The sequence below is a fragment of the Oncorhynchus clarkii genome, chromosome 9, assembly GCF_045791955.1.
Source record: "Oncorhynchus clarkii lewisi isolate Uvic-CL-2024 chromosome 9, UVic_Ocla_1.0, whole genome shotgun sequence".
Lineage (NCBI taxonomy): Eukaryota > Metazoa > Chordata > Actinopteri > Salmoniformes > Salmonidae > Oncorhynchus > Oncorhynchus clarkii.
Window position 1 is genome coordinate 47,196,481 of NC_092155.1, and position 21,400 is coordinate 47,217,880.

General features: G+C 41.4%; 2 protein-coding genes across 3 annotated transcripts; one reads left to right on the forward strand and one right to left on the reverse strand.

The window, feature by feature from the left end:
- Positions 1 to 4,188: 4,188 nt before the first annotated feature.
- On the forward strand, positions 4,189 to 12,070 carry LOC139417261 (glucocorticoid modulatory element-binding protein 2-like). 2 transcript variants are annotated; one of them, XM_071166521.1, is made up of 10 exons: positions 4,189 to 4,287; positions 5,096 to 5,242; positions 5,658 to 5,731; positions 8,063 to 8,187; positions 8,461 to 8,564; positions 9,294 to 9,451; positions 9,552 to 9,626; positions 9,981 to 10,118; positions 10,374 to 10,496; positions 10,714 to 12,070. In XM_071166521.1, exons 2-10 carry the CDS (start codon positions 5,115 to 5,117, stop codon positions 11,313 to 11,315), a joined length of 1,527 nt encoding a protein of 508 aa, XP_071022622.1. In that variant the 5' UTR covers positions 4,189 to 4,287; positions 5,096 to 5,114; the 3' UTR covers positions 11,316 to 12,070. The 2 variants fall into 2 exon arrangements, with proteins under 2 accessions (XP_071022622.1, XP_071022621.1); XM_071166520.1 differs by lacking the exon at positions 4,189 to 4,287 and having other exon boundaries at positions 5,011 to 5,242; positions 10,714 to 11,544.
- A 5,236-nt stretch (positions 12,071 to 17,306) lies between these two features.
- Positions 17,307 to 19,376, reverse strand: LOC139417262 (prodynorphin). The gene is made up of 3 exons (XM_071166522.1): positions 19,304 to 19,376; positions 18,682 to 18,816; positions 17,307 to 18,222 (listed from the first exon to the last, which is right to left on the reverse strand). Exons 2-3 carry the CDS (start codon positions 18,802 to 18,804, stop codon positions 17,548 to 17,550), a joined length of 798 nt encoding a protein of 265 aa, XP_071022623.1. The 5' UTR covers positions 18,805 to 18,816; positions 19,304 to 19,376; the 3' UTR covers positions 17,307 to 17,547.
- Positions 19,377 to 21,400: the final 2,024 nt, after the last annotated feature.

Consider the following 21,400-nt stretch of genomic DNA (forward strand, 5'->3'; position numbering starts at 1 on the left):
GTGGGAAAGGAGAATCAAGCTCATCCCCTTGCACTTTCACCACCCTGTGGGAAAGGAGAATCAAGCTCATCCCCTTGCACTTTCACCACCCTGTGGGAAAGGAGAATCAATCTCATCCCCTTGCACTTTCATCACCCTGTGGGAAAGGAGAATCAAGCTCATACCCTTGCACTTTCACCACCCTGTGGGAAAGGAGAATCAAGCTCATCCCCTTGCACTTTCACCACCATGTGGGAAAGGAGAATCAAGCTCATCCCCTTGCACTTTCACCACCCTGTGGGAAAGGAGAATCAAGCTCATCCCCTTGCACTTTCACCACCCTGTGGGAAAGGAGAATCAAGCTCATCCCCTTGTACTCCCCCCCAGATTTATTAAATCTGTACTTTAATAAACTGCATGCTTTCCTGACGAGTCTTAGTGGGAGGACCACACAAAATGTCATTGCGTGACTTTACTTCTATATGATGGTTATTATATCAATATTTGCACATAAGCATTTCTCTTTGAATTAATTTACTGGCACAAAAAAAAAAAGATTTTTGTCTGGCATATTTTGTTTAATCAACATTTGGAAAGTTCCGTTTCTATCAGGCCTGTAAGGACATGTTTTATCCGACATGTACTTTCCTCACATAAAACGTTTGGATGTAAACCTAGTTAGTGACGGCGAGCACTTTTCTGTCACCCCCAGATGAATAGGATAAACCTATTTATAGTTATAATTTGTGGTTAGTTATCAATATCTTTGCTGTCACATTCTCAACATTTAGGATTTGTTTTCAATTTGGTGCTAAATTTGGCATAAACATGCAGTCAGGCATGCCACAATACATGCCACCACTGGTGGGAGGAAAAACAGATCAAATCTAATTTTATTTGTCACATGCTTCTTAATAAGGATCGGACCATTTCTTTCAATTTCCATGTAAAATTACATAACCAAATCTAACTGCCTGTAGCTCAGGACCTGAAGCAAGGATATGCATATTCTTGATACCATTTGAAAGGAAACTATTTGAAGTTTGTGGAAATGTGAAATTAATGTCGGATAATATGACACATTAGATCTGGTAAATGATAATACAAACCAAAAAACATGCGTTTTCTTTCTTTCCAGAGACATCAGGGGTTCAAACTGTAGAACCAAGTTCCTACATTTGAATATAACATTTGATTTTATCAAACAAAACTACTTTATATTTTATCTCTGGGGCCATCAGGATGACAAATCAGAGCAAGATTACTGAATGTAAGTACATTATTTACCTTTAGAGGTGAATGTATCAAACCAGTTGCCGTGATGTGTTTTGTTGCTGTGCACTCTCCTCAAACAATAGCATGGCATTTTTTCACTGATTTAACACAAATTTAAGCTTTATCTTCATATAAGACATGTCTACGTCCTGGAAAGTTGTCTGTTACTTACGTCATTCTAGTCACATTAGTGCACGTTAGCAACAACTGTCCCGGTTTAGGGACACCGATCCCATAGAGGAATAACAACAGGAATTGACTAACTGTAAAATGCTTACTTACGGGTCCTTTTCCAACAATGCATAATTAAAGATAGATATAGGCCTACCTAAAATAGAAATAGTGACACAAGGAATAAATACACACTGAATAACAATTCCATGATGATTTCATGCGATCCATAATTTCCTTAGAGAACTATGTAGCCTATCCATAATGATACATTGTTCATGTTCCTTTCACATGCAGTGCATTCGAAAAGTAGTCAGACCCCTTGATTATTTGATCTTACAGCCTAACAGACCCTTTGATCTTGCAGCCTAATTCTAAAATGTATTAAATAGTTTTTCCCCCTAATCAATCTACACACACCCCATAATGACAAAGCAAAAACAGATTTTTAAACATTTTTGGTAATTTATTATAAAAGTGAAATATCACAAGTTTTCAGACCCTTTACTCTGTACTTTGTTGAAGCACCTCTGGCAGCGATTACAGCCTTGAGTCTTCTTGGGTATGACACTACAAGCTTGGATCACCTGTATTTTGGGAGTTTCTCCCATTCTTCTCTGCAGATCCTATCAAACTCCGTCAGGATGGATATGGAGCGCCGCTGCACAGCTATTTTCAGGTCTCTCCAGAGATGTTTGATCGGGTTCAAGTCCGGGCCCCTCAAGGACATTCAGAGACTTGTCCCAAAGCCACTTCTTCATTGTCTTGGCTGTCTGCTTAGGGCTGTTGTCCTGTTGGATGGTGAATCTTTGCCCCAGTCTGAGGTCCTGAGTGCTCTGAAGAAGGCTTTCATCAAGGATCTCTCTGTGCTTTGCTCCGTTCATCTTTTGCTCGATCCTGACTAGTCTACCAGTCCCTGCCGCTGAAAAACATCCCCACAGCATGATGCTGCCACCACCATGCTTCACCGTAGGGATGGTGCCAGGTTTCCTCCAGACGTGATGCTTGGCATTCAGGCCAAAGAGTTCAATCTTGGTTTCATCAGACCAGAGAATCTTGTTTCTCATGGTCTGAGAGTCCTTTAGGTGTCTGTTGGCAAACTCCAAGTGGGCTGTCATGTGCCTTTTACTGAGAAGTGGTTTCCGTCTAGCCACTCTACCATAAAGGCCTGATTTGTGGAGTGCTGCAGAGATGGTTGTCCTTCTGGAAGGTTCTCCCATCTCCACAGAGGAACTCTGTCAGAGTGACCATCGGGTTCTTGGTCACCTCTCTGACCAAGACCCTTCCTCCCGATTGCTCCGTTTGGCCGGGCGTCCAGCTCTAGGGAGAGTCTTGGTGGTTTCAAGTTTCTTCCATTTAGGAACGACGGAGGCCACTGTGTTCTTGCGGACCTTCAATGCTGCAGACATTTTTTGGTAGGTACCCTTCCCCAGATCTGTGCCTTGACACAATCCTGTCTTGGAGCTCTACGGACAATTCCTTCAACCTCATGGCTTGGTTTTTACTCTGAAATGCACTGTCAACTGTGGGACCTTATATAGAAAGGTGCGTGCCTGTCTATTTTTCTAAAACACTTTTTTTGCATTGTCATTATGTGGTGTGTGTAGATTGATGAGGGAAAAAAAGTTATTTAATACATTTTAGAATACAGCTGTAACCAGTGGTGGAAAAAGCACCCAAATGTCATACTTGAGTAAAAGTAAAGATACCTTAATAGAAAATTACTCAAGTAAAAGTGTAAGTCATCCAGTAAAATACTACTTGTGTAAAAGTCTAAAAGTTTTTGGTTTTAAATATACTGAAGTATCAAAAGTACAAGTATAAATAATTTAAAATAGCCTATATTAAGCAAACCAGACAGCACAATGTTCTTGTTTTTATTTAGTATAGCCAGGGGCACACTCCAACACTCAGACATAATTTACAAACTAAGCATTTGTGTTTAGTGAATCCACCAGATTACAGGCAATAGAGGTGACCAGGGATGTTCTCTTGATAAGTGCATGAATTTAACAATTTCCTGTCCTGCTAGCAATTCAAATACAATCAGTAATTTTGGGTGTCAGGGAAAATGTATGGAGTAAAAAGTACATTATTTTCTTTAGGAATATAGTGAAGTAAAAGTTGTCAAATATAAATAGTGAAGTAAAGATATCCCAAAAAAACGAATTAAGTAGTACTTTAAAGTATTTTTAATGAAACACTTTACACCACTGACTGTAACATAACAAAATGTGGAAAAAGTCAAGGGGTCTGAATACTTTCCGAATGCACTGTAAGCCAACAATACAGAGGAGTAATGTGTCTACACATTATGCATTGTATTTTATGGACTAGGTTACTCGACAGGCCAGCAGCACCCATAAACCAACTAGGCCAACAGCTCAATAATAACCAGGAACAATCATGATTGACTATTGTCCTAACTGACCCATCTGTCCATCTTTGTCAGATAGTTATTGATATTGTCAAAGATGTAGTTAAACATGAAAGTGGTAACTAACACACGGTGTTTGTTATGAATTAATTACTTAAATACGGGCATTTTCTTGAATGGTATTTTACAGACCAGTTAATATACAATACTGGCAAAGACAAACATATTTGCTTAAATTATTGTGTTTCTTGTGATATTATAATGTAATAAATATGAAATGACAATATCTAATTAATTATATTACTCCAAATCGATTGCCAAATTCTCTATCACGACTATGGAACTCTGCGATAGCACCATCCGTGACTGCGCAAAACCGACGCCCGTAAACATCTCGTTAGGTCAACGTTAGCGAAAGCAGCTAACTAGCCTTACTCTTGACCACTGCAACAGTAGCAGCCATTTCTGAAATCTGAAAACAAAAGGTAAGGCGAGAATCTATTCAAAAAGTGTCACGTTCGCTAGCTACTATAAAAACAGACAGATAGGTGCCTCTGTGACTAGTTAACAAGCAACCCACTTCTCCTCACTATGCAAGCTAGCTAGTAGCAGACCGTAAACACTGGATGCTTCAATATGTCCGTCGTCGTAACGTGCGTGCCGTGCTCGGTAAAGATTACGTTATTTTATCACCACGACGTAGCGTTCGCTGTCTGTACGTGAACTGCCAAGCTGAAACGTAGCTACAGCCTGTGAAATTGAATTTCTAATATATGGTTTATCTAACGTTGTAAAATATCCAGCTGAATACGTCTCCCTATCTGTATCGGCATGCCCTGTTTGGGCCTAGTTTGCTTGCTAAACACTTAGCTAGCTAACTCGCTAGCTACTTAGCAAACTTCTTACGCCATAAATATTGCTAGCTACAGCACAGAACAAGCTGCAATGAGAACTGTGTAGGTAACAACTAACTCGCTCAATAATAGCATTGATGTGATATTGATTAGTTAGCCAGGCCCTCTCCACAACATGTATCACTAACAGCGCTAGTTTAGCTACGTAGCCAATTGAAACGGGCCTATTAAAGCCAAGCTTATGATCCCTACCGCCATAATCACCCCTGTAAGGCCAGTTGGTGGTAGCCACAATGAAGTGCCCAATAGCTTCTGTTAATTGCCAATAGCCCACCTCATCTCATGCAAGCTAAACCAGCCTTGAAGACATTGAAGGGAGATGTGCTCTTGAATTACAAATGTTATCATTAGCACACAACTGTGTCTTCGTATCACTTAGTGAGACCTCAACCTCCCTCATGGCATCATCTGAGGTCAATGTTCATGTGGAGGAGGTGGTAGTCGTGACAACGCCGGATGGAGCAGGGGAGGGCTCAGCTGCCGAAGTGAAGACTGTGCTGGTGGCTACAGAGCTGACCCAACCGGGGTGAGTGGTGGACACACTAGAGCTATGTATGAGGATCAGTGAATTCCCATGACCGCTTCTCCAGCCCAGCAAGGGAAGTGTTAGAGCCTGATACACAATTAATTAGTTCATTGTGTTTACCATACACACACCTCAGTCATTTGAGTCAGTGATACCTTATGTTACATAACACTATTTAGTGATGAGTTCTTCCTAGTCAGGTTACATATATTCAAAAGGTGAAACCCTACTAGTGGTAGTAGGTTTGTAATCAAGTGTACCACTACCAAAGACGGTTATAGACTAGTCTTTGGTAGTGGTACGCTTGATTGTACCCTCTCATCTGGGGTGCTGCATATTGTTGTTGGTTTAGCACTCACTGAAGTTTGTCTATGGTTTGTAGACTCATTGGAGTTTCTCTATCTATGCCATTCAGGGAGGAACTTGCAGATGGAAGCATTGAGTCTGAAACCGATGCCACCACCACTTTGACAAAGGAGGCAGTCTTAGGTAAAAAATAATAAAAGTCTGACTTTTTTCACATTCTGTTACGTTACAGCCTTATTCTAAAATGTATTAGATAGTTTTTTTTCTCTCATTAATCTACACACAATACCCCATATTGACAAAGCAAAAACAGGTTTTTAGACATTTTTGAAAATGTATAATAAAAAAACTGAAATACCAAATTTACATATGTATTCAGACCCTTTACTCAGTACTTTGTTGAAGCACCTTTGGAAGCAATTACAGACTCAAGTCTTCTTGGGTATGACCCTACAAGCTTGTCACACCTGTATTTGGGGAGTTTCTCTCATTTCTTCTCTACAGATACTCTCAAGCTCTGTCAGGTTGGATGGGGAGTGTCACTGCACAGCTATTTTCAGGTCTCTCCAGAGATGTTCGATCGGGTTCAAATCCGCGCTCTGGCTGGGCCACTCAAGGACATTCAGAGACTTGTCCCAAAGCCACTCCGCGTGGTCTTGGCTGTGTGCTTAGGCTCGTTGGCCTGTTGGAAGGTTAACCATTGCGCCAGTCTGAGGTCCTGAGTGCTCTGGAGCAGTTTTTCATCAAAGATCTCTCTGTACATTGCTCCCTTCATCTTTCCCTCGATCATGACTAGTCTGCCTGTCTCTGCCGTTGAAAAACATCCCCACAGCATGATGCTGCCACCACCATGCTTCACCGTAGGGATGGTGCCAGGTTTCCTCCTTTAAGAGCCTTTTGGCAAACTCCAAGTTGGTTGTCATTTGCCTTTTAATGAGTAGTGGCTTCCATCTGGCCACTCTACCATAAAGGCTTGATTGGTTGAGTGCTGCAGAGATGGTTGCCCTTCTGGAAGATTATCCCATTTCCACAGAGGAGCTCTGTTAGAGTGACCATCGGGTTCTTGGTCACCTCCCTGATCAAGGCCCTTCACTCCCGATTGCTCAGTTTGGCCGGGCGGCCAGTCTTGGTGGTTCCAAATTTCAATTTAAGAATGATAGAGGCCACTGTGTTCTTGGGGACCTTCAATGCTGCAGAAATGTTTTGGTACCCCTGCCCAGATCTGTGCCTTGACACAATCCTGTCTCTGAGCTCTAAGACCAATTCCTTCGACCTCATGGCTTGGATTTTGCCCTGACATACACTGTCAACTGTGGGACCTTATATAGACAGGTGTGTGCCTTTCCAAATCATGTCTAATCAATTGAATTTACCACAGGTGGACTCCAATCAAGTTGTGGACACATTTCAAGGATTATCAATGGAAACAGAATGCACCTGAGCTTAATTTCGAGTCTCATAGCAAAGGGTCTGAATGCTTATGTAAATAAGGATTTTTGAATTTTTTTTATTTTTTTAAACATTTGCTAGCATTTCTAAAAACCTGTTTTCGCTTTGTCATTACAGGGTATTGTGTGTAGATTGAAGAAAACATGTATTTAATCCATTTTAGAATAAAGTTTGTAACGTGACAAAATGGGGAAAAAGTGTAAGGGTCTGAATACTTTACGAATGTACTGTAAATAATGGATCATTCTTGATATACACAGGAAACTCTTGAGTGTGAAAAACCCAGCATCGTTGCAGTTCTTGACACAAACCGTTGCGCCTACCATACCCTGTTCAAAGCACTTAAATCCCTCAATCCCTTTTGTAGGTGCCAGGTGTACCGGTTTGTGTCAAGAACTGCAATGCTGCTGGGTTTTTCATGCTCAACAGTTTACCGTGTGTATCAAGAATGGTCGACCACCCAAAGAATGGTCAGCCAACATGACACAACTGTGGGAAGCAGTGGAGTCAACATAGGCCAGCAGCCCTGTGGAAAGCTTTCAATGCCTTTGTAGAGTTTTTCTTGAATTATTCTTTATCTGGCATTACACCGTAAGCCTAAGCTTTAAGGCCTAACTGTAGTCACTCCAAATACACACCAAATGCTTTTGAGAAGTTAACGTCGATCCACTGAGGCAAAAAGGACAATGTCTGAGTATAGTTCAATAAGACAAAAGCATGCACAAGGTGTCATTGTTAGAATTGTTATGTTTCAGAAAAACATTAGGCTACTGTTAAATACGCCTAAATCTTCAACAAAATAAGTGAAGAAATGTTGAAGTAAAACTTAATTGTTCAATAAATGTTCAAGAGACAAAAAAATGGGAACTGTACAGTGCATTTTTTTAAAGGGTCAGGTGCAGGTTTCAGATTTTCAATTTATCACATTTGGGCAGTTGTGGACGGGTTATTAGCAATTGCTGGTGGGTGCGTGTGAACAAACAGCTGACCCGCACATCAGTACTGTATTTGTGTTTTGAAACAATCAAATAAAAGGACTGAAGTGTTATGTGTTTGTCTTATCAGTGAAGCTGTCAGGTGAGATGGATGTGGAGGCTGACGTGGTCTACCCGGTCACCTGTGGGGACGTGAAGGCCACTCTGGTCTGGAAGAAGTTTGTTTGTCCAGGCATCAACATCAAATGTGTCCAAGTAAGTCTGATTTAACTCTAGCAATTTTTAAAAATTTAACTCAGTCCTATTGGATCATGATTTTGAGGTTACTTATTCCTTTGATATGCACAACAAGGAAGGAACCTGTGGAGGTATTGATTCCTGTTCATTTGGGACAAAACGGAGGACACTACCTGAACTTATCCAATAAGAAATGCTTGTTTTAATTTTTTTTTAGTGCACACCGTTTTGCTACGATGTTCACTAATGAAAACAACTCTGATGACATCTGTCTGTTTATCTGTGTTCCAGTTCAATGAGCATCTCATCAGTCCCAAGGAGTTTGTCTATATGGCTGGGAAATCTACACTGAAAGACTGGAAGAGAGCCATCCGAGTGAACGGCACAATGATCAGGTTTGTGGCTTCGAAAGGATGCATATTTGGGTTTGCACAATACATTTATAATGTGAATCACATGGTCCTCCATGCAAGTAATTTAGAATTCTTGTAGTTCCCACTGCTAAGCAAAGTGGAAATGTAGATCAAAAAGTTGAAGCATTCAAAATACTCATGCCCAAGTTATCCAAAACATGATCCTTTGCGCATGTAATCATTGTGCAATTCTCAAATGTGCCACAAGATGGCACTATGACATAACATATGATATCAGGTGATTTTTAGGGCACTAGTTCAGTATGGCTGGCCTGGGTAGTGTTCATTAGGCACCAAACTGAAGAAAAACATTTAAATTGGACTAAAACGAGGAGGGGCTTCCTGCACTTATCCATGAAACGCTTATTTTCGCTTTCCATTGCAAAACCTTTTAAAACATTTAACGTTGTGTGCCCTAATGCAGGGGTTTCAAAAATCTGTCCTGCCCCCCCCCCCCCCCCCCCGGCTGCACGTTTTGTTTTTTGTTTTAGCACTTCACAGCTGATTGAATAACCAACTCATCATCATGTTTTATTTGATTTTTTATCAGCGTCGTAGTGTTGGGGCAAAAAACAAAACGTGTACCCGAGGGGTGCCTCATGACCGACTTTGGAAAACCCTTCCCTAATGAACATGACACTGCACTTTGTTGGAGAAAAAATACTTTCTCTCTTGCAGCTAAATAATGGTGTTTAATACAATTCTCCATAGGAAAATCATGGACTCTGGCGAGCTGGATTTCTACCAGCACTCCAAAGTGTGCTCCAACACATGCCGCAGTACCAAGATTGACCTAGTGGGGACCAGAGTGTCACTCAGAAGCCAGCAGTCCACCGACTACGTCCCTGTCACCCCCTCCTCAGCCGACAGTAAGCGCACACACGCCTCGATTCCCTTAAACCCTCTTATGTGTGGCATTTTTTGTGTAAAATTGTAAGTTATTCAAAGCTTACGATTTTGTTGTTCTAGTGAATGGATCACAGGCCACGTTTCCAACAGAAGTATCATCAGACGAGACCACAGAATGGGTCACGGCCATAGGAGGTGAGTTTGAACTCTGCGTTATCATTTTAAATGTCAAAAGTTTTTAGCCTGCCTTCTTCTTCCAACTTACCACTATGCTTAGAAATGAAGCTAGGTGACCGCTCAAAGTTCAATAATCAGACAAGCAATCAGGTAATGGGCCAACTATTTGTCTAATCACCTGAGACGGTGCTACAGATCCATTGACTGTTATAATTGTGACCATGTTGTACACTGACTCTCTATATACTGGCAATTCACAAGTCTAGCAATCCGGTTTAAACAGTGCTTTATCCAACTCTTTGAATATCTATTTGAGACTATATAGTTGATTGTATAGAAGCAACTCCATGGTGTGTGTTTGCATTTTTCCAGAGGACTCTGTGACGTTCTGGAGGGGTCTGAAGGAGGCAGGGCTGCTGGAGGAGGTGGTGGAGGACTTCCAGAAGGAGATCCAGGAGGTGCTAAAGGGCATGCAGGAGCGCATCACCGAGCCTCCCCTGCAAGTTAATGGTCAGTTTCATATTGTTGGATGATCATAAGGGATATTTCACTCAAATATTTTTATAAAATGTATTAATTACGGTATTTTCACTCTGTAATATTGCTATACTAGCTTGTATGTTTCCCCCATTTATTGAACATAGTCATGTGGGAGCTGATAGGGGAGCTGATGCTAATGGGAGTGGGAGCTGATCCTAATGCCATTCTAACTTCAATCTTGTCTTTTCATCTCCCTACTCTCTGTGTTGGACCTTGACTTCTCAGACGCTGTGCTGCTGAACAACATAGTGCAGAACTTTGGCATGCTCGACCTGGTTAAGAAAGTGCTGGCCAGTCACAAGAGCCAGATGGACCGATATAGGGAGCAGTATTCACGCAGTCTTGTCGGTGAGTTAAATGCTCACAATAACATTCTTCATTATTGTGTCTTTGAGTCCTTGTTTTGTGTTTTTATGGGGTTTTCTAGACAGTCTTTACATTCTTTTTTGTAGACATCATTATTTTTGTTGCAACTGGCTTAGAAGCAGCTCCTTGAGCAAATAATGGGAAGTGTTACTGTTTGACCTAGGTGTGTATTAAGTTTGACCGCTTTCTCTTGCCGTAGCTCTGGAGCAGCAGTGTGACGAGCACAGGAAACGTGCCAAGGAGCTGAAAAGCAAATCCCAACACCTCAACAATGTCCTCATGACCCTGACCCCCGTGGCCACGCCACCCACGCCGAAACGCCCCCGCCTCACCCGCGCCGTCTCAGGCCCCGCCGTTATGTCCAGTGCCCCCACCCAGATCACCCTGCCCCTCACCCAGCTCACGGGCCTGCCTGCTGGGTGCAAAGTTCTCTCGATGGGTGGCGCGGTTGGTGCCGGCCAGCAGACCTACACGGTGCTGACATCCCCCGTGGGCGAGTTGGGCCCAGATGCCTCCAATCTGACGGTACTCTCTTCAGCCGCCGCCGTTCAGGAGGGCGCCGCCGCCACCACGGCCTTCATCAAGATGGTCAGCCCGGGCTACCAGCTAATCACGCTGCCTGCCGCGCTGGGAACCCAGCTGCAGGGCTTTGCAGGGGGCACGCTCCAGGGCACCCCCACCATGGTGGCAATGCCCATGGGTAACAACGCGCTGCAGGGTATGGCAGCAGTAACAGCATTGGATACACAGGTGGACGTTCAGGTGCAGGAAGCCAAGGAGACGGTGGAGGTGGAGAGTTAGAGAGATGTACTACTCCTATATTATTACACACACACAGCAGGAACTGAGGCCCCGTTTGTCCTCACTGGTTTAAGTGCTGGAACCAGTGTAGGTCTAGTGGTGTTGAACTAAGCACCCATCTCAGTAAAACTTTAGAAAGATGACTTAAAAAATGTATAACAACGTATACATGCACTGCCCGTTTTAGTCTAAGAACCAGCACGTGTGTGTATGTTTTTTCCCAACATGCAAGTAGATGCCATCCCTGCTCAAAAGTCATGATCTTAGCTCTTCTCAGGTGTCAATTTTCACTGGGGTGTACGTGCCATGTTCACATTATTTCTTTACATTATGCTAAAAATGTAAATTCTACAAATGCTCATCTTTCAATGTCAGAATTATTTTTCATTTCAGCGATGAATTAACTGTATATATCTTTTTGTTGAATATTACAATATTAATTATGTTGGGTTCTGAAAATGAGATGCAAGACTTTGCTCACACACAGTATCAGCGCATGTGCGCGGGTTCGCCTCAGGCTGTTAGATCGTAGCAGCCAGGGAACCAAAACAGCGGAGAAGTTGAGCCTCGTGCTTCAACGCTCTTAGTGTTTGCGGAAATTGACCCACAATGCTGTTTACTTAATGCATCTATGTCATATCGCTGAGTCTACTTTTTAAAGCTTTGAACAAATTGAAAGTGAACAAACTGGTTGTTTTGTTGGACTTGTAAGAGTGTACACTTTGTAAATAAATTTGCTAAATTCTTCAATCTTTGTAATTTGTTAGGGCTATGAGTTTTTGTCGATTAGAACAGTTCAATGTTAGTCGTGTTTCCACTGTAGTGTGCTCTGAAATTACTGAAGTCTACAGTGCATTCGGAAAGTATTCAGACCTCTTCACTTATTTCACATTTCGTTACGTTACAGCCTTATTCCAAAATGGATTCAATAGTTTGAGTAAAAACAATCTAGACACAATACCCAATAATGACAAAGAATAACAGGTTTAGTAATATTTGCTAATTTATTCCAAATAAAAAAACTGAACTCAACATCAGCATAAGTATTCAGAACCTTTACTTTGTTGAAGCAACTTTGGCAGTGATTACATCCTTGAGTCTTCTTGGATGTAATGCTACACTGAAAGCTTAGCACACCTGTATTTGGGGAGTTTCTCTCATTCCTCTCTGCAGATCCTCTCAAGCTCTGTCAGGTTGGATGGGGAGTGTCTGCTGCACAGCGATTTTCAGGTCTCTCCAGAGATGTTCGATCGGGTTCACTCAGGGCTAGGGTTGCACATTTCGGGGAATTTGAATATTCAGAGGTGGAAACTTTCCGTGGGAATTAACGGGGATGCATGCAAATTAATACCATTTAAATGTACAGTGGGGCAAAAAAGTATTTAGTCAGCCACCAATTGTGCAAGTTCTCCCACTTAAAAAGATGAGAGGCCTGTAATTTTCATCATAGGTACACTTCAACTATGACAGACAAAATGAGAAAAAAAATCCAGAAAATCACATTGTAGGATTTTGAATGAATTTATTTGCAAATTATGGTGGAAAATAAGTATTCGGTCAATAACAAAAGTTTATCTCAATACTTTGTCATTGCCAACAAAGGGTATATAACAGAGGTCAAACGTTTTCTGTAAGTCTTCACAAGGTTTTCACACACTGTTGCTGGTATTTTGGCCCATTCCTCCATGCAGATCTCCTCTAGAGCAGTGATGTTTTGGGGCTGTTGCTGGGCAACACGGACTTTCAACTCCCTCCAAAGATTTTCTATGGGGTTGAGATCTGAAGACTGGCTTGGCCACTCCAGGACCTTGAAATGCTTCTTACGAAGCCACTCCTTCGTTGCCCAGACAGTGTGTTTGGGATCATTGTCATGCTGAAAGACCCAGCCACGTTTCATCTTCAATGCTCTTGCTGATGGAAGGAGGTTTTCACTCAAAATCTCACAATACATGGCCCCATTCATTCTTTCCTTTACACGGATCAGTCGTCCTGGTCCCTTTGCAGAAAAACAGCCCCAAAGCATGATGTTTCCACCCCCATGCTTCACAGTAGGTATGGTGTTCTTTGGATGCAACTCAGCATTCTTTGTCCTCCAAACACAACGAGTTGAGTTTTTACCAAAACGTTATATTTTGGTTTCATCTGACCATATGATATTCTCCCAATCTTCTTCTGGATCATCCAAATGCAAACTTCAGACAGGCCTGGACATGTACTGGCTTAAGCAGGGGGACATGTCTGGCACTGCAGGATTTGAGTCCCTGGCGGCGTAGTGTGTTACTGATGGTAGGCTTTGTTACTTTGGTCCCAGCTCTCTGCACTAGGTCACTAGGTCCCCCCGTGTGGTTCTGGGATTTTTGCTCACCGTTCTTGTGATCATTTTGACCCCACGGGGTCTTGCGTGGAGCCCCAGATCGAGGGAGATTATCAGTGGTCTTGTATGTCTTCCATTTCCTAATAATTGCTCCCACAGTTGATTTCTTCAAACCAAGCTGCTTACCTATTGCAGATTCAGTCTTCCCAGCCTGGTGCAGGTCTACAATTTTGTTTCTGGTGTCCTTTGACAGCTCTTTGGTCTTGGCCATAGTGGAGTTTGGAGTGTGACTGTTTGAGGTTGTGGACAGGGGTCTTTTATACTGATAACAAGTTCAAACAGGTGCCATTAATACAGGTAACGAGTGGAGGACAGAGGAGCCTCTTAAAGAAGACGTTACTGGTCTGTGAGAGCCAGAAATCTTGCTTGTTTGTAGGTGACCAGATACTTATTTTCCACCATAATTTGCAAATAAATTCATAAAAAATCCTACAATGTGATTTTCTGGATTTATTTTCTCATTTTGTCTGTCATAGTTGAAGTGTACCTATGATGAAAATTTCAGGCCTCTCTCATCTTTTTAAGTGGGAAAACTTGCACAATTGGTGGCTGACTAAATAGTATTTTGCACCACTGTAGATGTTTTTTGCATTGGGTATATTTACCATATCATATGGAACAAACATAAACCTTTTACCTTATCATAGGTAGACATAATTGCAAATTATTAAATCCTTCCAATAGAAAAAAAACGATTTAGTTACAAATTGAACTTGAATTGAAAGGGAATATTGAATGATCCCCAATGATCCATCGCATCTCCCAAAAACGTTTTCAACGTACATAAACATTCAACATAAACAGTTAATTCATTCTGTTGTGGCGATTCAGAAGATTACTCGACAAAGTCATATGGGAGTTTCATGTAAATATAGTGTTTTTTCTTCCTGCTTTTTATTTGTAAAAGTAATTTAACATAAAGATTGGTGCAGTTTTATTTTTTGCTTATTGGGTTGAAATGAAATGATACCAGATTACTTTAGAAAAAAATGGCATTGACTGGTCAGATCAAATGGTGATATAAAGAGCATTGTGTTGAACATGATGTTTAACAGTGAGAATCGCAGAATGGTGAATTTACTAAATTACAGAGTTTGACTGTGTGATATTAGGTTGCTTCTTGTGTAAATATTTTCCTTCTGGATTTTAACGATTTGTATGTAAAATGATAGTCTACAAAACAAAGCTTTGGTTGTCTTCCTCTCAGGCTTCCATGTCTTCTCCCTGGACCTTCTCAATGTCCACCTCTTGAACATCAGACTCAGAGTCCTCATCTTCACTGTCACTTTCCAACCTTGTTGAGGATGGCTCATTGTCAGGCTCAAAAAGCCTCAAATTTGCCCCGATGGCCACCAATTTTTCCACCCTTGTATTGCTCAGCCTGTTGCGTGCTTTGGTGTGTGTGTGTTCACAAACAAGGACCAGTTGCACTCTGAGGCGGCTGATGTTGGTGGGATTTGGAGGATGATGGAGGCAACAGGGGAAAGAGCCTCAGATCCACAAAGTCCCTTCCAGCAGGTGGCTGATGAGATATGTTGGCACGACTGCCATATTGCATCTCCATCCCAAAGGACTTGCTTGGAAGTGTACTTCACCAGACTCCCAAGAACCTTGCCCTCATCCAGGCCAAGATGGCGATACATGGTAGTGATGACACCATAGGCCTTGTTGATCTCTGCACCAGACAGGATGCTCTTGCCAGCATACTTGGGGTCCAACATGTACGGTGCGGCATGTATGAGCTTCGGGCAGAAGTCTTCACGCTTTTTGATGTATTTCAGAACTGCAGTTTCCTCTGCTTGGAACAACAGTGAAGTGGGCAGGGCAGTATGGATTTCTTCTCTTACATCTGCAAGCAGAGTCTAAACATCAGGAATCAGTTTCAGGAATTTCAGGCTGCTTACCACTCTCTCCCAAAATACATAATCCAGGAGGATAATCTTGATGGGGCTGTCCATATCAGCAGACTGTGATATGGCCATTTCTTGGAGAGACTCCTTCCCCTGATGACAACACCACCCCAACGGGTGTTGCTGGGCAGCTTCAATGTGGTGCTCTTATTCTTCTCACTTTGCTTGGTGTGGTAGATTGCTGCTACAACTTGATGACCCTTCACAAACCTAACCATTTCCTTGGCTCTCTTGTAGAGTGTATCCATTGTTTTCAGTGCCATGATGTGCTTGAAGAGTACAAAGTTGTCATCAAGGCAAAGGCTACTTTAACGAATCTATTTGTTTAACCCTTTTTTTGGTTACTACATGATTCCATGTGTTATTTCATAGTTTTAATGTCTTCACTACTATTCTACAATGTAGAAAATAGTACAAATAAAAACCCTTGAATGAGTAGGCGTTTTCAAACTTTTGACTGGTACTGTATTTTTCTTCTGACCAGAAACAGGGTTTAGAGCTGTTTTGTGCGAGAATTCATCACTTGTCTTCTCTAATTCACCAAATGATCATGCCCCAGCTTTATTGGCAAGCATTCAAGCAAGCTAGTATACTTGACTCGTAAATGTAAACGGCTAGTCGTGCTGCAATGAAATAGGTAAGCTTGACGTTTTAATGTTGAAATATGGCGTGTTTTAGCACAGTCAATATGATTTATTTTTTAACTTCGTTACCTGCTTGGAAGTCTGTTATATTATTTAATCGGTATGTTACAATAGCCTGCCTATACGTTTTCTAAACAAGTTTTCAGACGTGTCGCTATTCCACTAGCCCCTAGTGCAGGTGCGTTGTCTTTGGGTGCACTACGGCATATGAAGTCAGATGACATCAAACCTGGATAACAGTTGCTGGACTCAATGCTGACCGCTCAACAGTGAGTTTGATATGTCCTTGTATCCATGTCTTTGATTTAAGTTGATGGGAATATTATGCTTCAACTTAAAATGTTTGATGGATTCTTAGAATAGCCATTGCAATCAGTGAACTTCAAAGGCTACAACATTTTATTCAATGTTTTATTCATTGTAAATCATTCGAGCGGACTCCATTGCAGCATTGGCGCTCCCAATGCTGAACGTTCCGCGCTGTCCTTTTGGCAACGAAGGCCTACTCTTGGGTTACTCGTCCACAAGATGGTGCTAGTACACTTCCACTCATCCTCACGACTCAATTTAGTTGGGTGATTGATTTTAATTAAGAAATGTATTTTCATTTAAAAAATGAGACCACTGATGTAAGGTCCATATCATCCTCTATGTACGCTATGCTGTAGGCCTAGTTTTTGCTGTTGTTATTCTTTATGTTTGTTGAAATATTACAGTTATCTCATTAGTATATGTATTTGTTTTCTCTCCGAATGGTAACAGGTCGTTCGTTGGTGGTGGCCAAGGATGTGTCTGCGTCTTTACGCGTTTGGTCACCTTTGGCGCTACAAGGTGAATGGCAAGATGTCGATTTCAATTTTGTAGGTTGTATGGTAGCCTATGTACATAAATCAGGCGTGCGTGTGGGTGGCTGGATGGCTGTGTGCTCGCGTTCAATGAGTCATTTTGGAGTTTGATAATCAATTCGCCTAGACATTTTTTTTTTCATTCAAGCGACACAAACAAGTTTTACTTACGACTTTGACATAATGTATTTATTCAATGATTTATTAAACAAGCATCATATATTGTAATAAATAATATTTTACTAATAACACAGAAATTAATTGGTTCGTCACGGTAAGTCCGTAACACAGAAAGCGTTTAAACATGACTGACACAAGCAGGTAGGCCTATTGGCCTTTGCTTTACAGATATGAAATCTGCCGCAACAATGTGCAACCAGGTAAGCAGTAGGCTATAGGTAGCACACATACGGATAATCGTGAGAATTCAAGTGAATTAGCGAAAGAAGTTCGTTTTTTCTATAGACCAAAGTCATCATATGAACTAGGCTCCTCATCTGAACGAACGGACAATTTGTAGTGGCGACGTAGAAAGCCACCGTACCTCTTCTGATTGTCCCACTTCAAGGTGTTCAAGTTGTTCAACTTTGGCCGAATCCTTCGCATGAAACCTCCATATCGCTTTTGTAACTCCTCTCGACTACCTTGCTCCCTGGAGTCACTTCTCTTTGACTTTGTCTTTGGACCAAATTTGCGTAAGAACCCTCCGTAACGTTTGACCTTGTTTATTGCTGCAGCTTCATCATCATTGAACATTCCCATCTCGTTTTCAGAATCAACATCTCCGCCCTGATAGTCCTCCGAAAACTCCGAGAGGTCTCTCTCTCCAAATTTTCTAAGCAAGTCCTCGTATTTCTTAGGGAACGCGTATGCTCCTTTATAAACGCCATTTTCGCGCCACGGAGAGGTTAACAATTTGTTTTTGTTTTTGTCAATTCGTTTAATGAATCCACCGTAACGCTTGACCACGTTTGCAATTGAAGCGTCTTGGTCGTCCTCCCTCTCTGGCGTGGACCGTGGACCCGCATCTTCATCGCTGAACTCCGAGCCCACTGCGCGCGATTGTTGAGTCTTCCCGCATTTGTCTAACTCGGCCGTGGTCAGTAGAGTTCCCTCACATTCCAAGGTACAAGTCTGAAAGGAAAATGCAAAGAGCAGTGAGTAAAAATCGGCCAATTTACTAACCACATTATGAGAAGGCTAGAAAAGAAAAAGAGTAGGCAGAATGAGAATAATATATTTACCTACACTCAGTTCTATGTCTTTGTTTGTTTACTACAGAAAACATTTAATCTGAGTTTGTCATTCATTTGTGCCCACAGGCTTCTGTAGAACACATTTGGGAAAAATGGCAAGTTTGTCTGAAGACAATTCTCACTCGCTTCCACAATCCACGCGTGCTCTCCATGGTGCTGAAATGGGCCACGAGCTTTTGCGCACCGCCACAACAAGCTCAATGCTCTACGATTTTTGATTAACAAAAATTACGCCATCATAGATACATAAACACACATCAACGTAAAACAACACTTTCTGTTTGTTTCCATTGGATAAAAGCAAAGTTATCTTGTCATGATGTAAAGCAAATCTTACCAGACTGTTGACTGGGATTTCTGTATTGAGGATTTGTTGCGCGCATTGCAGACAATGGGAAGAGCAGTCTGCTTGGGTCGAAGATGGCAAGCTAAGTATCAACACCAGGACATACCACTCCATTTTGCCAAATCCCTGAAATGAAGGAGAAAACGCGAAGAAAATGTCATGTTCACTTGCCAGGGAAAATGTAACACTTACCTATGAGATTTAGACTTATCACATATATGTTTTTAAATATCCCTCGACAATAAGCATGTATTTGTTTTGAACTTTGATTAGTCTTTGTTTCAATTCCATGTTAGTGGCCCAACTTTTCTCTCTTTTGATTGATCAAGCACCATGCGTAATGGTGTGGCCACCACGCTATTCAATTAGTCTACGATGTTAACTGCCAACCGTTTACCAAATTGTAATAGGCTAGTATAATTCTTCACGGGAGCATTTCGATTAATAAACAGGACATTTGCAAGTCCATTACTGATTATAAAATACAGTAATTGCGAGTAACAGCTGCAATCCCACGACTAACAAATGTTATTATTTGTAAATATTATAACGCCAGTACAACACGGTAATAACCAGACTGACAAACATAGAATAATAAATAAAATATAAATACCGCAGTAATGTTGGATAATTGTTTCAACCCAGGCGTGGAGAGGTGCAGGTGGAACAGGAGCGCATATGATGCAAGTCAGTGTATGTTCTTCCCCAACAGTTGTTTCTTTTGACTGGCTTGTCGTCTTTCTTTTTATTGACGGAATCTTCGTCGTGTCACTGAAGAACATCAGAATAGCTTCTATTAAGTGACCAATGGGAGATAAATATTGCGCAAATAAGCCCACTCGTGCCCGTCACCGCCTCTCTTCCTCCCCCTCTCTATTTTCTGACGCCCACTCAACATTCGCTTCAGAAACTTGGCAACTCAATAATCACACACGTTCTAGCACATTCATAGAGGTTATTGGGTTACAATAGGTAATTGCGAGGAGTTGCACTTTCAATAGGGTTCTTGAATGGTCATAACCGCCTATGTTTGTTTTCTTTGTGTCAAGTAGTGTAAACAGGAAGTCTTCAATATAGAGAAATCACAATTAACTTTATTTCAAGATTAAATCCTGGTAATTGGAGCTCATTGAAAGAGCAAGGATGCAGAATGGTCTCCCCTCACATTATTTATTTGAATCGGGGAGAAACCTTGGAGTTGTAACAAACATTCAGGAGCACAGCTGACCACTCCCGAAGACCATCAACTGAATTGGACTGTCATAATTTGATATAGGCCTATCTTTTCATTATATATATTTTTTGTACCAATACCAGAATAAATATGACAAATTCCGTAGTAGGATTTCAAGAACACATTTAAAATAGTTTTTTTTTGTTGAAATATTTACATGATAAAATGCCCGAATATATATTTTGTAAAAAGTTAACGAACATGCTTGGTCTTACATTGGCCTACGCATCTTGGCCCTAATAAAAATGCTTAAATACATTAATCCAAAACACATGTATTGAACAACAATAATAATCATTTAATTACATTTAATTCGAAATTAATAGTGTAAATCCAAGCAAGAAGTTAATGTGATAACTTCGATATCTGATGATCAAAGTAAGCAGAGAAGTAGCCTATACTTGAAATTAGTGAAACATTCTGTCTTGTCAGAAAGGACTGCCAGAGAAGGATGCAAAGTGGGAATGAGTATCTGGCAGGTGTGAGTGAATGGAATCCCCAGTTATTCCTGAGAAATGATTTGTGAGAAATGTTATTTTGCACCGATTAACGTTTCATATTGGCTTTTTAGTAGACAGAACCTTTGTATCTTCTTTGATTTTTCGTGTATGACGTATGAGAATGAACTCTAAGCAGCTTTAACCCAAACATCATTTGAGTGTTTTTGCTTATGACTGACACATCAAATGATACCCTTCTACAGAATGACCGTAACATAAATTGGAGCAATAATGTTGGATGAAGATAATGTGATGCGTCGTCCCATTTTTAATTAGCTCCAATCAAATTGGCAAAGCGTTCCCTAGGCAACATTGAGTGGGCATTCTCGTGTTTTCTCTGATGTCTTGATCTGCTGTTTGATTTGCACCATTTCTTTCACTGAGCCTCGGCGCGCCTCTACTTCCCAAACTGACGTTATCAGGGGAGAGTCTGAGCGAGAGGCGACTGATAAGTGTGTGCGCACCGCTTCACTATTGTCCGACGCCAGACTCCTCAATTAATCCCATCTCTTTCAAAGTACTCTTCATGAAACAACACGTTTTTCAAATTCATAGGCTCATGTCATGTAATAATTACCATATTCCACTTGGGGGGTGAAAACCTCTGACGCAATGAGTGATGGTTGAGTGGATCCCACAACATTATTGAGACGAGTGGGGTTCTCTAAAGTCATGGACACCACATAGCAGTGGCACAACTTTCATGTCCCCCCACATTCTGAAATTGTATTTTGGTCCCCCCCAGTTTTATCATTGGAATGTGATACAAAACAAGGCAACGGTGGGCTTTAGGAACATGTGGACGCCTCCGAGCGGTCGGGTAGGCTGTTTGGAAATAAAATAAAATGTTATTTCCCCCCCACTTCTTAAACCAAAGTTGTGCCCCTGCCACATAGACTAACATTCTTGACGCATGCCGCTGGAAACATTAGCTTCCGGCTTAGGTATCCAAACAACCATTTTATTTCTCCAGTAG